At 33.2% G+C, this 18729-nt stretch overlaps 2 protein-coding genes across 7 annotated transcripts; one reads left to right on the top strand and one right to left on the bottom strand.

Annotated features, from left to right (window-relative positions):
• Positions 1-7657: 7657 nt before the first annotated feature.
• On the bottom strand, positions 7658-13543 carry LOC144478325 (T-complex protein 11-like protein 1). Of its 5 annotated transcripts, none has more exons than XM_078196108.1 (9): positions 13185-13543; positions 12446-12563; positions 12082-12201; positions 11725-11844; positions 11362-11656; positions 10779-11297; positions 10509-10693; positions 10264-10430; positions 7658-10190 (listed from the first exon to the last, which is right to left on the bottom strand). In XM_078196108.1, exons 2-9 carry the CDS (start codon positions 12454-12456, stop codon positions 9943-9945), a joined length of 1665 nt encoding a protein of 554 aa, XP_078052234.1. In that variant the 5' UTR covers positions 12457-12563; positions 13185-13543; the 3' UTR covers positions 7658-9942. The 5 variants fall into 5 exon arrangements, with proteins under 5 accessions (XP_078052234.1, XP_078052233.1, XP_078052235.1 ...); XM_078196107.1 differs by having other exon boundaries at positions 12446-12548; XM_078196109.1 differs by having other exon boundaries at positions 12446-12522.
• Positions 13544-15091: 1548 nt separating this feature from the next.
• Positions 15092-18727, top strand: Aif (Apoptosis inducing factor). 2 transcript variants are annotated; one of them, XM_078188915.1, is made up of 13 exons: positions 15101-15291; positions 15751-15855; positions 15937-16043; positions 16171-16228; positions 16313-16473; positions 16539-16669; positions 16738-16913; positions 17045-17236; positions 17307-17500; positions 17592-17844; positions 17946-18127; positions 18201-18452; positions 18540-18727. In XM_078188915.1, exons 1-13 carry the CDS (start codon positions 15204-15206, stop codon positions 18609-18611), a joined length of 1971 nt encoding a protein of 656 aa, XP_078045041.1. In that variant the 5' UTR covers positions 15101-15203; the 3' UTR covers positions 18612-18727. The 2 variants fall into 2 exon arrangements, with proteins under 2 accessions (XP_078045034.1, XP_078045041.1); XM_078188908.1 differs by having other exon boundaries at positions 15092-15291; positions 15751-16043.
• Positions 18728-18729: the final 2 nt, after the last annotated feature.

Here is an 18729-nt window from a genome sequence, read left to right as displayed (position 1 = left end):
AGTTTCATTAGGGGCGAACAGGAGATGTTTAATTACATTTCTCCCGTCGTTACGATTTAGAACTTGTTAGCCACCTTACTCCATTAAATGTTATAACTTTACTACCGAAGAAAGTAATAGCAAAACGGACGAGACAAAGCGAGAAAGAGAGAGAGAGAGAGAGAGAGAGTTTATTTAGCCATCGGTGCTCGTAAGCGTGAATTGTAATAGTGTTCGTTCGGGGCGCAGGAAAAATTCACAGCCGATGAAATAAAAAAAAGACAAAAAATGATGCGAAAAATGCTCCGGGACGCGCTGCGCGACGTATGGAAAAGAATTAGAATTACGCTACTCCACTGCTTTCGATTGTACATACAGTCGTAAGGAATAAACAAAGTGTTTCGACGCTGCGCACGTCAGGGGACACGCCGACTAGAACGAAGGTTTAACTGCGTTAAAACTTATTAACTTGTATAACAAACGGTTCAATCCTCCGAAGCGATAGCCATTTCCAAAAATTAGGCCAGTTCAGAAACAATCGAGGGAATCGTTGCCGGATCGTTTTGTAAATTCGTAGCGATCGTTCGGTCAAGATCCGCACTCACGTGAAACGTGTTTTATGGCAGTTTTTTCATGCACAAGGACTCCGAGGAATTTCGTAACCGGGTGGGAGGCAACGGAGGTGACTTTTTGTAGATAGTCCGGTGTGTTACACTTTATTCCTGCGTTTGAACCGTCAATGTCCTCCAACAGAGAGATCGCAACAATCGTACAGTCGACGTGAATAGAGAATTATTTTTTTTAAGGCCGCTCGTCGCGATTGTTGCTATATTTTTGACTGATGCTTTAACCCTTTGAGCGACAACCCGTTCACCGGAGACGAACAGCAACGGAGCGAAGGGAACACGAGATCGATCCCGAAGAGCTTTGGATCGTTCGTATCGCCTAATCGAATCCGTTGTTTGATCCTGCGAGAGCCTCGTCTCCATCTTCGGTGTCCTTTCTCCGTTTGGTTTGTGAAAGCGTGACTTCATACATTTTCGAATGCACTGCTTAAGGGGTTAAATTGTTACGTGCTACTCAAACTGTAATTTCCTGGGGTAGACGAGAAGACTAGTTTATTGTTACGTACTTGGGATTAAACGAGGAGCATGACATATTGACTGCTATGTCGTTGGCACGCGTGCAAAACCGTAATAACAGTAGATTGATATAATTCTTGACAAATGAATATAAAGTTTAAATTCGTGATAATCGAAACACTACCGAACTTCGGAACAGTTGTTACAAAAGCCATTGTTAACATCCTCTGAAAATAGATCTTCCTTGTACTGTTCATTTTTAATGGACTTAGATCTAGCAGTCAACGTGTACATTCAATTGGATTTATATGAGTGAAAGAGAGTTCATTTAATCAATATACTTCAAAGAAAACGATTTTTTTAACTTCTTTCGATTTTGGGAACACTTTGCATATAGAACCACGATTTACTGTTCATCCTCCTGCTTTCTTAAGACTTCGACGTTTTTGGCACAAGGCTTCGTCCTGAAACTATAAATCGATTTAACAGCGAACAAAAGACATGCAAAAATTATTCACAAAAAATATTATAAATGTAAAAATCTATTTCTTCTTAGAAAATCTCCAACTCCTCCAACTCCTCCTTGATTAATTTAACTAAAATTTTGTTGAATCTATATGAAGCTTTGTGCCGAGTTGAAGAGGAATTGATGCGGTTTAACAGTTAACTCTTCCCAATTCTAGAGGCTCTCTTTCGCTCATGTGGACCAGGAAGACGATCGAGGAGGGACAACAAATACAATACTTGAAGTGTCTGAGCTTTTTGGAAGAACTACATATATTTTCGCACTGGTTAGGGGTGGCCATAAAGTGTTTCCACAGAGAGGCACGCCTCCGATTCCTATTAATTTTCGGGCTGTCGAAGACTATCAGGGAAATAGGCTAGCTATTTTGTGTACCAAGAGAGAGAGAAAGAGAGAGAGAGAGAGAGTAGACGGCGGTGGTGCGAAGACTGGAACCTGAATCGAGATATATTTTGCGCGGGCGTAGGAACGACGTGACGATGGTGTCAGACGAGAAATAGAGAAGCGTTTGTCATCGCAGTACAGCAGGAAATCGTTTCGGATCGTTTTCCGACCCGAAGACATAGGGATTATAATTAAATAAAATACATTACGAGTCCGCAGCGTCGTGGTGTCGGACAAATTAACGCGTACGTACAGTCAATAAAACTTGAGAGACCGTGATTCTTTATTTTTTATGTGACCCCGTTTGTAAAGTGTTGCTAGCTGTATCGTATGTATAACGAATTACTGTACTAAAAAAAAAAAACCAAAAAGAGTATATACACACGTTACGGATATACATATATAATAGTATATATACATATATACTACATATAAATATATTTATAGACGCTTGTACACTGGTGTACGCGTCCTCATAGTCTATTACCTATATACAAATGAAAGGAAATTATAAAATGTTACATGATCACCTTTTAATATAAATACCTAAGGTCGGACAGATAAAATGATATAATACAAAAAAAAAAAGAGAAAGAGAAATAATCCAAGAGAGAGAAGTCAAAAAAGAAACTATTAACGTTACCGAAACCCGCCTGCGTTCAAAATAAAGAAAAATAATACACAGATGAGAATAAATATTGTATAACTCATATCCGTGCGAGAGTAAAACGTGTGATCTTGATGTGAGTGAATTCATTGCGAGCAGAGCGTGTGACGAGATTATACGTATGTATATTTTCTAGAGTAAAAAAGGGCCTAACTCCACTTTTCGTCCTCCTAACAAGCCGCGCCGCCATGTTGGTTTCGCGTATCCATTTACAAAATTCTTCTCTTCGATGTCTGTTCTTTATCGTACCAACCCTCGCACACTCCTCAAAGATTAGTAACGTGTTTGCGGTAAAAATTTCTTCCCCACTTCAAACCAATCGATTTACGTTCGAATTTACAAATACCATAATTTTAAAAATATACATCTTGCTGCGCGAGCGGAAGTAAGTAGCACGTTTTCCGGTATCAAAATGAAAAGTATAATGGACGTATATTGACTCTGAGGAACGCACGAGGGTTAAGAACAATACGAGTGTTGTCTTACTTAAGTATACTTTGTACCGATCATTGTATCGCGACGCGTGGAAGCTGTGAGGTTCCGTATACCGAAACGCTTCTGTTGACACTGTAGTACCTGTTTTCGATTATGATATATTTTTCAATGTTTGCAACGTGTGAGAATGAATCTTAGTCGATGTTCGCCCTTTGCCCAAAGGGACGAATCAGTGGAGGAGGATTCTCGCCATACGCGCGCACAACGGATCCTCGGCGACCTAATTAACGTCTTAGAACCTAGTCGTTGTTAGTATTTGGAGCTTCAGAGAATAGGTGAAACCATTCAATAGGACGACATTCGAATCGTAAGATTGGAGAACCCGCGTCCAATCGAACATTGTCGGGGACGATGAAAGTTTCTTCGAGCCGATCACTGCTCGGAAACACGTATTCTACTTGCCTATAGGTCCTCCCGGAAAGTTCATGTGATATATACACGTTGTTCGAATGCGGATTTCGTGCAATCAGAAAAAAAAGCAGGGTTGTATAAGGCATGAAGCAAAAAATACAGCGAAATAATTAAGAATTCTTAAGAGCAGAACTAAATGTTCATCTAGTCCCAACTGCTTTGAATTGCTTCAAGACATTTCGGTTCTGCGCAAACACGCGATTAAAATAATATAAAATATAACAATTTGAAGCGATGGATTATTTCGAGTAATTAAATCATTTGGACGAACTGACAACAAAAATATGGAACGTTCCTTGAAATTGCCACGAGTTTCGTTCGAATTGAATACAAGATTATCCCCAATGCAATGCTGTAATTTCAATGAAGTCGATTAAAGTCGCATGAACTGACCAAGGTGCCTAACATAGCCACGTTACCAGCGAGGACACGATCGGAAACAATTCAAACGATCGGAAACAATTCAAACGATCGGAAACAATGTCGTTCAGTCACAAAGCTTCTGTTCACCGACGATTCTATTCGCGCTTAGTTTTTAACGAGAGCGTGGTAACGATCACTCTAGAAGGAGATACAAATTCCTAACTAGCCATATCCGGAAACATAATCATCGAGAAAGTTTCTTCGTTGATGGCAGCCCTATGTGCTTGTGCCGTTTGGTCACCGATCGGTATCTTCCGATTCGCAAGACGAGGGTGACCGATTGGCGAACACGCGAGAAACTTTTATGTCCTTTAAAACAACGCAGATTCGATATGAAGAAGAATTTCAAAAACGGAATAGAGACACTTAGCGTCCCATTGACAAAGAACAACAACAAGCAAACAAACAACAATAACAATACTTACTAATTATAACTATTATGTTACAAGTAAAGAATAGTAATAATATCGGTAGCCGTTGGTCTGAACCGGTTCAGGCCGCGTGATCGACTGTCCTAGATAGGGTTAAGATTCAGTGACGTAGAATAATCAGTAACAACACGGTAACATTGCCACTAATATGATAAACAGAGACAGGGAAGTATAATGACGAACGTTAATCGTACGTACCGAGGAATTCGTTCGAATTAGCCGTACAAAAAAAAAAATGTGAAAGAAAAAGTATCGTATCTTGAATCCGATTCGTTTCCGTCGATCGTCGTATTCATAATTTCAATTCTATTTGTATGACGTGTTACAAGTAACGACAAATTTAAGAGAGAAAAAATATATATATATATGTATATTACTTAAATAAAACTGTAGGACATATAGGTTTAAAGAATACTGACTGGTCAGGATCTCGCTCACCGTCAGAAAATGTCGCCACGCTGTTCGGCCGCTCCGATGCCCTAACTCTTCAATCATTCATAATGAAAAATTGTAAACAGGGTGTTCGTAAAGTATTTAACTTCCGTATTGACGTTACTTATGACAGATATAAGAACAGAAGAAACGTAGCCAGGCAACTGATCTTATACAGTTCAATTCTTACATGCCCAATAATAAGAATATTAGAAGTTATAATTCTGTGTTGTGTACAGTACCATGTTCGTCTCGAGTTCTGTTCAGTTTTGATCGATTTCGCTGTTGCAATAAAACAAGAAGAGAAATAGTAGACGCGACGATGTACGAATTGTATTAACCCACACACGCTCCTCGAAAACAATTGTAAAATTTGCTGATCCACAAATTGCACTTCGTTCACATTTCCACGGTTCAAAGAAGTACATTTTAACTATATAAAAAAAAAATCAAAGACCTCACGGTGTCTAAAAATAGAAAAATGTGTCGACTGTCATTCTGACGATCGTATGGAGGTTGCAGTTTTGTTGACACGTTCATCACCGACTCGGCGTCTGATTTAATAAAATTATTACAATTCATTTAGTCGAACAGCCGAAAAATTGAAAGACACATCGATCCGTCTCGCATTCGCAAACTGTTTACGGTGCGATCTGTCGAAATTTAATTTCCAAATCCGGTCGTATAATACCGCCATATCTAGCTCGACAGTGAACGCGTTGAAAGAAAAAGATAGGTCGCTCAACAGTGCAACTCGATGAAAACGGAAATGATCTTAGTTAACCGATTATTTTCTGAAATTATATGTGACTGTTCGTAGAAGTTCGATAGCGTTGTAGAAGTACTTTTTTATTTTCGGCATAGTTCGAAGCAGAAAAATGACGTAGATCGTTCAACGTAGAGGCGTACACCGCAATTCGCTGGTTGAATATCTGATTTTACCGGGACGATACCACGGTTACCGGGTAATGTTACGGACTTTACGTCACTATGAACAACCAGTAGAGCGCACAGTACAAAGCAACGTGTCCTACAACTAATCAGGGAAAAGGAAAATGCGTTCGAGAGCGAGGATAGCAATAGGGGATACCGTTAAGCTTTCGTCGGGGACAGTGAAATTAGTTGTTCCTTCTCGTTAAGACAGATTTTTTTTGTACGTCTATGGCAATCTCGTTGACGGTCACTGAACCGAGAATAAAGTCGTCGAGTTTCGAATGAAAATTTCTGAAAATAAACTGTTCAGCGAACGAAAGAACGCGCGCGCACACTTCTGATTTTTCTAATAGATTCAGAGACAACCTTTCGTTCTGTGAACACTTCTTCCGTAAAAACATCGGTGATATCTTGATTTACGACGTCAGAAAAGTTGTTCTCCTCCTTTCTTAATATTTCCACAAACGGATCTACATTGTTGTTCAAACGAAAAACCGGTTTGCAATAAAAATACGAAAAGCAGTGGTACGTATGAGTGAATCGGAAAGTAAAGACAATTTGTTTGTCCGGAAATCGAGAAACCTTCGAGTGTTGAGAAACTTTAAAGTAGTCCGAGAATGGTTGCAATGGTTCGAGAGAGGATATTCTGTTCGGTGTAAATCTTTTGTAGTTCGGAAGAGACATTATAGCCGAAATGATAATGATTTAGGAACTATTAAAGTGTTGCAGAAATTCTCTTTGCCTTATCGTTTGACTGTCCCAATGAATAGTGAAAAATTCTAGTACAACGATCCACGCGACCCCGAATCTTTTTTTACAAACAAATTGCCTGAATTTTTCATTTACTCTTGTACGTAACGTTAAGGTAGAAAAGATAACGGAGATAAAGCGAGGACGATACAAATGACGCTACATATTGTAACGTATGTGCGAGAAGCAACGTATATACATAAGAAGCAAAGATATGTATATATATATATATATTTATATGAAACAAGATACTACGTATATGTAAATGTATGTACACAGGTTGTTGCATAATTATGTTAGCGACGCGCCCGCGTATAGATACAGCGGGAAAGCTAAAACGTGTGATGAGTTCTATTCGAGATGTTTATTGTACGTTGACAATTTTTTGGCGGATAGATAAATGCAAGAAAATTTCAAACAGATCTTACGATACGAATAACAAAAAGAGAACGGAACGAAAGAAAAGAAGGCGAAATCCTAGAGACGATGAGTATATATATATGTTATATCGAAAATTAAGAAATTGTGTTACTATACATGAACATTGCATTGCGGAGGATATATACATTATGTAAATTCTATGTATATGTATATGATGCGTGTGTAATTAATAAAGTGTTGATATATATGGTTGACGAATATAACTACATGTAGAAATAAATTCCAGAATGTGTTTTTATTATAACGTTGTTGAAACGTGGTAAAGTCTTTTAATATTTGACATACGGTATAATTCCGGCTATCCAGCACCCGATTGTCCGGAATACTTGATTCTATACCCGATCTCATTTGCTTATATCACAAATAAGGTGTTCTCATACTAATAAATATATTAATAAAACCCTCCGAGTTTATAATCCATGGTTCATTTTGACAAACAAATTGAGCGTTTTACCACTGCGTCTCATGGCGTCATTTCTTGCGAATTTTTCAATTTTTTAATTTTAAGTTCCGTTTTATAACGAGAAAATTTTTTTTAAAAAGCAAATCCAGTTTTTATTTTTACGTACATAATATATTGTAAGTATATGTAAACAGTTACTTGATTTGAACATTTATTGAAGTTCGAATTATATAACTATAAAAAACTAAGAAAATGTTAAATTTAAATATACAGAAAAATACATTGTGTAAAAGATATTCTTTAAATGTTTAATTTTTCGACATATTTGATATCAAACAATTTAATCACATAGTGGTGTATAATGAAATAGTTACAAAGTAATATTTAATCACGATTTTCAAATAGAAATATGTATAATAATAGTGATTTGAAAATCTCACATTCAGTTGAAATTGTTCTGGAAAGATCGCCTTCTTAATCTTGTATAATTACTTACAAGTATCGTAATAATATCGTATTTCATATAAAAAAATTATTAAATACATAAAAGTAATAAATATTTTTATATTGCACTAATCGTTAGAACACTATAAATTGTTCCCACGGTAATACCTGAAAATGGAAGAAACACTGAATAAAAGATTTTCACAAGAATATTGAATGTAATTTAAATTTTATCTATATTATTTTTAAGTATTATCTTCGTTCATATTTCTTTTTAAAGCTTTTCATGTATTATAAATCCTATAAATACATATCAACATTATCTTTCTATTATAAATTATAATATACATTTTTTTTCACAAAAAAACATGCATACATACGACATATGCATTCATTTCAATGGAATAAGACTTCATTATAAATTGATTTAATATTCACATTTATATACAGTATGCTATGTATATAAAGTATGTCATTTTTAAGTGTCTATACATGATTACTTGTGATTAGCGATCAGTTATCAATTATCAGAGACACAAAAGGATGTTGTTAACAGCATCTTATAATGTTATCATGTCTATAATAGACAGAATTATGTCTATAGAATTTTTACAGGCACCGTATACTTTTTGTTACACATTCTTATAGTTAATAATGAAACATTTTCGAAACACATGTTTTTAGAAATAAGCCCCCTATAATTAAAAATGCATTCACGTAAAAAATGCAACAATCTGTTTGTTTCAAGTACCTCAGTTAAAAAAAGATCGCACAACGAACAAACCAGTGATTTCGATGGCCACGATGCAATTCATTTAATTTGAAAATTACAAAATTAATAAACATTTTTATCCGCTAACGATCCATCTACTAATGTTGGATTAAATATACCGCAACACACAACAAAGTTACAATACCGATTATTTCTTTCTAATATCCAATGAGGTCTTTCTAGTGAATTTTGTAGACATAATGCTATTGCTATGAAAAATGAATTCATCTGTATCGTGAGGTAACAAATGAAGTTTGCATATACGTTCCTCCAAATTTTTTCGAGGTTCGTAATGCAAATGTCATACGAAATTCATAATCATGAGAAAAAATGTTGTGCGCTATATTTTGCCTAAATTGTTTAAAATGATTTTCTTGTGTAATAATTTATATGCGATTGATAATACAAATAGAGATCCTTTGATTATATGCAACCGTAATTAGGATATTAGTTGCGTCGGTCTTAAAACAAACTGCAATATGTTACCGTCATCATGTCTGGATTTCTTGAATTAGGATGACATTCATAGAATTTCTTATACACATTGTAATAAGATACGTAAATATCTATCGCCTCGAAATAATACAAACTTATCTTTTTCTTCAATAGTAAATGACATTCCAAAAATCCACTAATCTTTACATTCGAAGATGTAAAACACATAATTAAATCACAATGAGATTCTGTTATTGACAAGAAATACTGAATCACAATACACTTTAATGACACTATTTTAGTGTAACTGGCGATAAATAAAACTTTCACAAATGTTGACAACCTCCTCGCAGTGTACGTACCTTGTACGTATTGTATCAGTTTTCAAACATTTTTTTTTTTATATCTCCAATACTTGTAGAATTAATCACGTGTAGACATTTAAAACGGATATACTATATATATTACATTTTTTTTCAATACATATAACATTTCGAAATAAAATGTTTAAAGCACCAAGTACAGAAAGTAAACTGTAACAAATAATTGTATTAATTGTCGAAGATAAATGTTGTTAGCTTATATGTTATGTAGTAACTTGTATTAAAAACAGTATATACATCATATTAAAAACGAACCGATTAGTAATCGTGCATTTAAGTATTGAACTCTTTCACCCTCGGGTAAGCTACATACTTGAATACTGAATTACTGAAATCAGTTGTTACTTGTTACTTACATCGATGTTCAAATACTTGACTATTATTTGATATTTTGTTTAAAATATCTCTTTTGTTATTATAAAAAACTGTTTTATGAAAACGAATTAAAAATTATTTTGAGATACAGGTATCACTTATTTTCAATTAATGTGTTATTTAATGAACACGTAACATTAACGTTTCCTTCACAAAGATTAGAATTGCAGTTTATCTTTCTACAACTCCATGGAATGACCTTCACTTGTATCTTTATTATTATCGACCTCCATTTTTTTCAGAGCTTTAGTCACGATTTCTTGGTAATACTCTCCAAATACACTTCGATTGTGAGAAATGAGAATTAAAAACGGAGCTACTACAGTTGTTAATTCTTCTTGAAGCGAAGAAAGTCCAGGTGGTACTTGTGCTGGCGTTGTTGATTGAGATAGTATTATTTTTTGCAGAAACTGTCGAATTCTTAAACCTGAGAAAAGATAATTACATAGTAGCTTGAAATCATATAAATACAATTATTAATATTTGTATGAAATGCTTACTTATAAGATGTCTAATCTTATGATCAGGCTTTACAAGCTCTGATATCTGCCCCTCCAATGACGTTTCTAACTCTGGAGATAATGGGCCAGCACCAACCTCTTCTAACGTCGTTTTTACATCAATTTTCACTTGTAATATAATATTTGGCATTGACACTTCCAAGTTCCTACCATTAATACGTACAAAGTTAATTCACACTGTAATTTTATTATTTATAAACACTTTGGTATAGTTTTGTACATACTTGTTAGAATTCACAGATTCCAATAACACACTAAGATGTTGTTTCATACTCTTCTTGAAACTTGATACTCCATGAACTGGTGGGCCAACTGTGTTATTTATCAGCAATATTACAGCACCCATAATACTTAATCTATTGGTCTTATCACGCAATTCTATCAATCTACCTTGATCTAACATTAATGTCTGAAATTTTGTAAAAATTGTCTGTCACAGTATTGTTTTAAGTTATGTCAACGAAAACGTGCATTGTTTCAAATTTCAGACCTACTTCTGCGTCTGGAGTAAAATCCCATTCCAAAAGATCTAAATATGATTCAGTCAGAAGAGAATGCGTAAGTTGACGTACTGAGTTAACGTCCGATGAATCAGCTGTAATCTTTGCAGGATCAAAATGCCTTAATAACCACGCCTCTGTATATTTTAAATCGTTTCCATTGATTTTCAAGAACTCAGTAAATTTTGCTTTTTCATACTCAATACTTAAAGCGACAATGTTTGGTCTCATCCTTGTAATAGTGAAGTTTGCTAAATCCAGTCGCATTAGTTGCAATACTTCCATAATACCTTTAAATATTTCGATAACGTCTGTTTTTTCACTAAGTTCTTTGATCTTGCTATCTCTTACTGGTGCGCACACTTTACTCATAATTGAAATAACATATTGTGCATAATGATGGAAGTCCAAAACTCCTTTTTCTGCTTGCTGCTTAATTAAATCTACATCAAGCACTTCGTTCAAATTCTCTCGAATTTTCGCATGATGAGGTAATACCAGTTGATCTAGTATCTGTGAAAGATGAAAATCATGAACAAATGCCCAAGCTAAATGAGAATTTATATGGTCACATTACTTCTTTAATTTCTTTCAGTAACACCAATGCCTGTGTATAATTTGGGGTTTCTTCAGCCAACTGTTTAGCCAACAGATTCCAAAATACTTTATGCATAATTTCTTTCACTCTTCTGTGAAACGTATCGTCTTCAGGCTCAAGTTTTTCTAGTTGAAAATTTTCATCCACTGCAATTTCATGAGCCAAAGCCATATTCTTCAGGCCATTGATAGTTTTCATTATCTCTTCGAAAGAAACAGGTTTTTGTGGTGAAACTCCCACTATTTCACCGGTCATAAAATTTGGAATCTTTAGTCTAACAACAATTTAATCATAAATATCATTGATAAAATGTCATTTTTAAAAAATAATTAAAGTAATTGCCTCTTTGTAACATCCTCTTCTGTATCAGTGTTTGAACTAGATGGACAATCTAAAGATTTAGATGTGTTAGCTTCGCTAATATTACATTTCTCTTCTTCACTGTTTTCCATTGTTCTATCCCTATAAATTATAATTTATTATTTCATAAAAAATTTTCAAAACATTAAAAAATATAGCATCAATCATCAAATTAATATAATAAATTAGTATTTAAACCACAACAAATTAGTAACAAATGTATATATATAATTGTATGTACAAAGTGATTATTGACATATTATAAATAACAATCAAAAAATATAATTACTGTAAATAACAAATACATGTATTAGATATTTGTTAAAACACTACACTGACCGAAACAGAATACCCGGTATTAAATTTAATAATCCCATTGATCTTGGAAGTTTGTGAATAATGAAGAAATAAAACGCAGTGATACCCCAGATTACTCCAGCACCGGCCAAAACTTTTTTCCTAACGGCACAGTATTATACTATGTAATGTAAATTATGTTAAAATATATACCAAAACTTTTTAATTAATATAAAATCATTGCATTAAGAATGGACAAAAAAATAATGGGATCTTCAATAATAATAAATATAACTTGATGTTTTTTAATAAAAAAAAACAAAGTATAATTAAATATATATATTACAAGCAAATAAATGATATCATTTTTAACATATATTTGTAAATATTAGTGCAAAAAACTCACCTGTCTGGCATAATTAATGGTGGATTTAAATGTTCTATCTGCACTCAGAAGCAGCTGGCAGTTGAATGCACTGGTTACTGAACAGAAAGAGGTCAATCTTTGTCTATAAAAAGAACATCTACAAGATACACACAAGAATTACACTTCCTGTTTGTTTTTAAAGGAGTGCTACAATATTTTCATGGACAACATGTTTCGTATTTCTACACGTATTGCATGTTCTATATATTTAAATAACAATATGTTTCAACTATCAATGCTCCTTTTATATATGTATCGTTTTGAACAATAATATAATTTATAAATAAGGAACAAAGTAATTTGATATGTAAATTAAATTTTTTTAAAATCACGCAAACAAATAGTTTGTATTTCTTATTTGTATTTGTATGGAATAACAACTTTATGTTACAATGAAATCTAATCAATTTTATCAGAAGATAAGGAATTTTATTGAAACTATATACTCGGTGAAAGTCGTAAATTGCATTGTATTATTCCTACGTCACGACTTTTCCTGCAACAATTCGATTATGCAAATATTAACTTGTTTACAAACAAAGGGAACATCAATAATATTTACTTATGGAATTCCTCGAAAACATACTTTTTCCAGTAAACAATTAACCCTATATGCACATAGTCTCATTTGCGTATACCTGCCATTAATTTTTAATAGGATTGCAACGATAAACTATACTGTCACAGAAAGCTTCGAATGTACAGAATAAAATCTTACCTGTTTCAATATTTTACCAAAATATTTGTGCTCTCTTTATGACATTCATGTTTAAACGGTAGATTTATTCATGACTTTTTATCCAACTCATCTTGTCAAAAGATTAGAAACCCAAATATCGATGAATTGTGTATGTATTTAAATATGTATGTACAACTTTTTAGGTTGATGATCAACAGTGAAGTTAGGCGAACACTTATACATGTACAGCTGTCTCTCAATATAAGAGCTTTTTCTTCTCCTAATTCAAGAATCATTTTATCCCCACCATTCTACTGCGGATCCACCTTTGCGCAGTTACTTTAAAAAGAAAACAAGATGGCCAAGAGAGACAGAATGAGCTCGGTGGGCTCTATGTACAATTGTCCATACAGATGAGAAATCCAGGCAGTTACATTTGTCGGTGTAACTTGTTTCGCAGTTGTGCTGATGTGTGGTGTCTTACTCACTCGTATTTTTTCTCTTTATCATTGACTATAGGGGCAGCACTGTTCGGCTATGAATTTTCCAGCCAATCAGAGCATAGCAATTCGCTGCATTCTCTCAATTCAAGAGTTTCGTCGTTCCCCGAATGTGGTTCTTGAATTGAGAGATTAATGAACATATGCTGATACATGACAATTCTAAAACAGTAGCGTCCTCTATAAAATTTGTCTTTCATTGTTTTTAATTTTAAAACATATTCTAGTATCACCTTATAATATTTTGAAAGTCAATAATAAGGTTTGAACGCATGTAATCGATTCATATTTTGTACAGGTCTAAACTGATCTAATAATATTTACAATACGTAGGTAGTTAGTAATACGTATATAGCATTTTTTAAAATGATGAACATACTAAAAATTACTATCATCTAATTTCTTTTTTAGTTTATTTATTTTTTAATTAGGTTTTCCCTTTTATTTTGTACACTTCTTATGTGTATGTGTGGAATAATTTTAACTTTTAACACAATTGTGTACAAAAGATTATATTTGAATGTCTTGGATTTGAAGATAAAAATAAGTTGCCCTGTAGGAACGACAACAACATTTTAAACGTAAAAAGTTTTCAAGGTATACGTGACATTGTCTCCCATGAAAGGTATTGTGAGTCATTCTTGTCCACCTTGGGCTTGTCGAATCTTATAGGTTCCGCGATATATGTACATATACGAACGTTCTTTGTTCAACAAAAAACATACGACGTAGTAATCACAGATAGACATTTCGAGGAACAGATTTCTGCAAAATGTAGTTTCTGTAAATACAAAATTCCAGGAATCTTTGTGTCAAGTAACTGAAAGACGAACATAAACGTACTATGAATAAGATTTTTTTCGTTAATTACTAAATTTATAATATCAATCATTAATTTAGAAGTAACATATTTGGATAATTTTCATGTAATTTGAGAAATTCTAAACATATATAGGTATTTATATATATGTAACTGTGTAAGTGCTTGTACATTTCTAAAATTTAGTAATATGTGGTATAATAATTTAAGACAATAATGATAAGAAGAATAAGAGTCTTATATCTTCAACGACACAATAACACAAATAACACTACGGATTTTTACATCAATCACAATATAATGCCGTTTCTTTAATCAATATTATTATAGACTGTAGTATTTCAAATTAACTACGCATGTTTCTGCGTGTACTTAATAATTATGTACATATGTATATCGAATTCAGAATTTGAATTGGAATGAATTTGCGCCATTTTTGCCGCCCAATCTGCACAGCTGTCATTCGTTATCAATGTGTTGTTAGTACACATAGATTTAAAAAAATTTGTATGTTTTTTATCATCGCGTGCTAAATTTCTATTTAAGTAATCTAAAATTAATAATTTGAAAATAAACTGCAGCTTGATTACAAAAGAAATCAGGTAATGGAGTGTATTGTGTGAATCATATAATGTATCCAGAAAACTGTACAACGACTTCCAGTCGTATGCGTCGTCAACAGAGCCGGCCGTACGCGCCATCACCATATTGCATAAGGCCAAAATTGGCTGATTAAAAATGTTAAGTTGTATTAGAATTGTTGGACGATTTCCAAAACTCACAAGACATTCACGAGTTAAACATTTTGGTCCTTTAAAATATTTCGGTAAATATCTTCACGATTGGTTTCAGTAATTTTATCGAAAATATTTCTCTAATTTTCGGATCTTCAAATTCATCTTTCGCTCAATTTACAATTGATTGCCTGTTTTACGTTGACGTAATTCTATTAAATAATGGAATGTTATTATTATAACATACACGTACTTATATACCTATTATTTTTCATTAATATCATTTAAAATTTGTCTAAGGCATGTCTGATTTGAAGTTTATACCACGCGATGTAACCTCAAAATTTGTATGCTGATATTAGTATAACTCTAAAATTAATCTGTAGATATATAATATTTGCTACAAACAATAATTTTCAAATAGTTCCTATATTAAATAATTAGCAATAAGCATTATATATATAGCATTATATTTCTGACATATATATATATATATATATATATTGTTCTAATACCATAATTGTTGTTTGATATCTTTTATTACTTTGTAGGAGTTGTCAATGTTAATAATTTATGGTACAGTAACAATGCATGTGATAAAAAACCATACAAGTCTCCAGGCACCACTATTAAACCTGAAGAATGTGTACCCGAAAGTAGGTATTCACAACCAAAAAGAACCGTTCCTCTTTGTGAATCTTATCCTAATGCATCTTGTCCACCGTCTTGTTATGAAGTTTGCGGTAAACCACTGGATTCAGAGAAGTGTAATGATAAACCACCATCACCACCTTATTGGAAGATATTAGCAGCATTACTTATAGCCGGAGTTACAATATATGCGGTATAATGTTACTTATTATTTATTAATTACTTTATTTAATTAAAAATTTTATTTTAATTTGTAGAAAGCTTTGATATGTATAAACAATTTTCTTCTTTTAACATCTTCATTTGAATATATTCTCTAGATATCTTCTACATTACCTGCCACAAAGAAATCTGAATCTGGAAAGGATGTAAGTACGAGTAAGTTGAGTGAAGTTTGTTTATTTCATTTATTAAGAAATGTAAAAATTAGTTATTAATCATTCTTTAATGCTAAATATCTAGAAAAGAAGGATGGAAGAAGACATAGAAGATCGTTGGAAAAAATGAAGTCACCACCTAATTCCTCTATAATTCCCAAAGAAGTTCCTTATCTTTTAATAGGAGGTGGAACTGCTGCATTTTCTGCATTTAGATCAATTAAATCTAGAGATCCTAAAGCTAAGGTATGCAATTGAAGTTTGAATCTGGTATATCACGAGCAATTTCATAAATGAACAATTGCTTGTAGGTATTAGTAATAATGGAAGAAAATGGTTTTCCTTATATGAGACCCCCATTATCAAAAGAACTTTGGTACAATACAGATAGGACAGCAAGTGAACAGTTAGTTTTTACACAATGGAACGGCACACAAAGAAGGTATCTGTTTAATAATTATACACACATATATATAATCAATGATTTTTTTACTTCTTATTGTATTACAGTATATACTATGAGCCAAATGAGTTTTATACAAATGTCGACCATTTAGTAGAATCTGATAAAGGTGGTGTAGCTATTGCTGCAGGTTGGAAAGTTACAAAAATTGATGTGCAAAATAAAACTGTGACACTTGATGATGGTTATGAAATAAAATATGATAAGTGTCTTATTGCAACTGGTAAGTAGTCATTTTGTTTTCAAGGTACATGCTACTTTTAGTAATTTATGGTACGATTTTTGTTTATCTTCATCTAGACCAAATATTGAGATTGTTTCAAATATACATTCTGAATTTTATTGTTCTTTTAGGTGCTTCGCCCAAGCAACTTCCTGTCTTTGAATCCATTGAGGATGAACTTCAAGATAAAATTATAACATTTAGAACAAAAGAAGATTTTCTTGTCTTGGAAGACAGTGTACATAATCCTAAGTATAAAAATATAGTAATAGTCGGAGGAGGATTTCTTGGGTCGGAACTCGCTTGCTCATTAGCTCGTAATCGTATGTTTATGGTTGTTTAATAGAATGAGTAATTAATACCACAACATTCTCATTATACGTTTCCATGCAGTACCTGAAGACAAAACCGTGTATCAAATATATAAAGAGAAGTTTATAATGGATCAAGTATTGCCACAATATTTAAGTGAATGGGCAACAAAGAAAGCAATGTTAGAAGGTGTTCAGTGCATTTCTAGTTCCGAAGTTGTAGATTATTGCTATAAGAATGGAAAATTGTCACTCATTCTTTCTGAAGGCAATACTGTATGTCTTACCTAAAGGATTTAAATATCACATTGTGTTTACATATATACCATAACAATTGATAATTTTTATTTCTAATTTCCACGGATAGATTGATGCTGATCAAGTAATTGTAGCAGTAGGTGTGGAACCAAATACTGATTTAGCAGCGTCGTCGCATTTAGAAACAGATCCTATTATAGGTGGCTTCCTTGTAAATGCAGAGTTAGAAGCAAGAAGCAATCTTTGGGTTGCTGGAGATGCTGCTTGTTTTTATGACATTAAACTTGGTCGAAGGAGAGTAGAACATCATGATCATGCAGTAGTTTCAGGAAGATTAGCAGGTGAAAATATGACTGGTGCAGGTAAGTTACAATTTACAAAATATATTACTTGATGACTTGTGAAGTTACAAAACCTATTATTAAAAATGAGAAACACGAATTAATATTTTCATTTTTGCTAGGAAAACCGTACCTACATCAATCAATGTTTTGGTCTGACTTGGGAACGGAAGTTGGTTATGAAGCCCTTGGCATTGTAGATTCATCACTACCAACTGTAGGCGTCTTTGCTAAATCATCAAATTCGAATAGTTCAACACCAGTGTCTAGTTCAAACGATCCAGAACACTCTTTGCAGAAAAAGGTAACACATGATAAATTAATTTTCAAGCTGTGTTATGTTCTCGAAATTTTTATATTACATTTTTATCATTCAGACGTTGAGCTCAACACAAAGCTCAGTAAAATCAGAATTAGTAACACAAAAAGTAGAGAGCAGCGATCAACAAGCGAGTTCAATAGAGGCTGAGACTGATAAATCAGAATGTGATGATTCAAAATTAGTCACAGCGGAGGAATCTAAGAAAGAAAATAATTTTGGAAAAGGTGTTATCTTTTATCTAAGGGATGACATTGTGGTTGGAATAGTTCTTTGGAATCTTTTCAATCGAATGTCGATCGCTAGGCAGGTGGGTGTATAAAAAAAAAAATAAGTTTTATAAATACATATAGGAAACGTGAAAACTGAAATATAATTTTATGTGTATCTCACACAGGTGCTTGCCAGAGGCACAAAATACGACGACTTAAATGAAGTAGCGAAACTGTTCACTATTCACGATAATTGATTCCGTAGACTCAAAAATGTGATAAAAAACATGACAACAATGTGTCAGTAATGTATATAATGTTATTTATCCGCTAATTTTGAATCATTTTTATGAATAAAAAGATCTACAACCGATA

This window comes from Augochlora pura, chromosome 2 (genome assembly GCF_028453695.1).
Source record: "Augochlora pura isolate Apur16 chromosome 2, APUR_v2.2.1, whole genome shotgun sequence".
NCBI classification, from domain to species: domain Eukaryota; kingdom Metazoa; phylum Arthropoda; class Insecta; order Hymenoptera; family Halictidae; genus Augochlora; species Augochlora pura.
Note: the sequence above shows the minus strand (reverse complement) of the source record. Positions and strands in the feature narration are given on the sequence as shown.

Bases quoted from the DNA above. Each gene is read 5' to 3' on its own strand.
- Aif (XM_078188908.1), top strand. From the start codon at position 15,204: ATGTTAAGTTGTATTAGAATTGTTGGACGATTTCCAAAACTCACAAGA. The intron at 16,670-16,737 runs GTATCTGTTTAA...ATTGTATTACAG, and splicing joins TGGAACGGCACACAAAGAAG to TATATACTATGAGCCAAATG. The intron at 17,501-17,591 runs GTATGTCTTACC...TTCCACGGATAG, and splicing joins TTCTTTCTGAAGGCAATACT to ATTGATGCTGATCAAGTAAT.
- LOC144478325 (XM_078196108.1), bottom strand. The intron at 11,298-11,361 runs GTAATGTGACCA...CATCTTTCACAG, and splicing joins TACTGAAAGAAATTAAAGAA to ATACTAGATCAACTGGTATT. The intron at 10,694-10,778 runs GTAGGTCTGAAA...ACAAAATTTCAG, and splicing joins ATTTTACTCCAGACGCAGAA to ACATTAATGTTAGATCAAGG.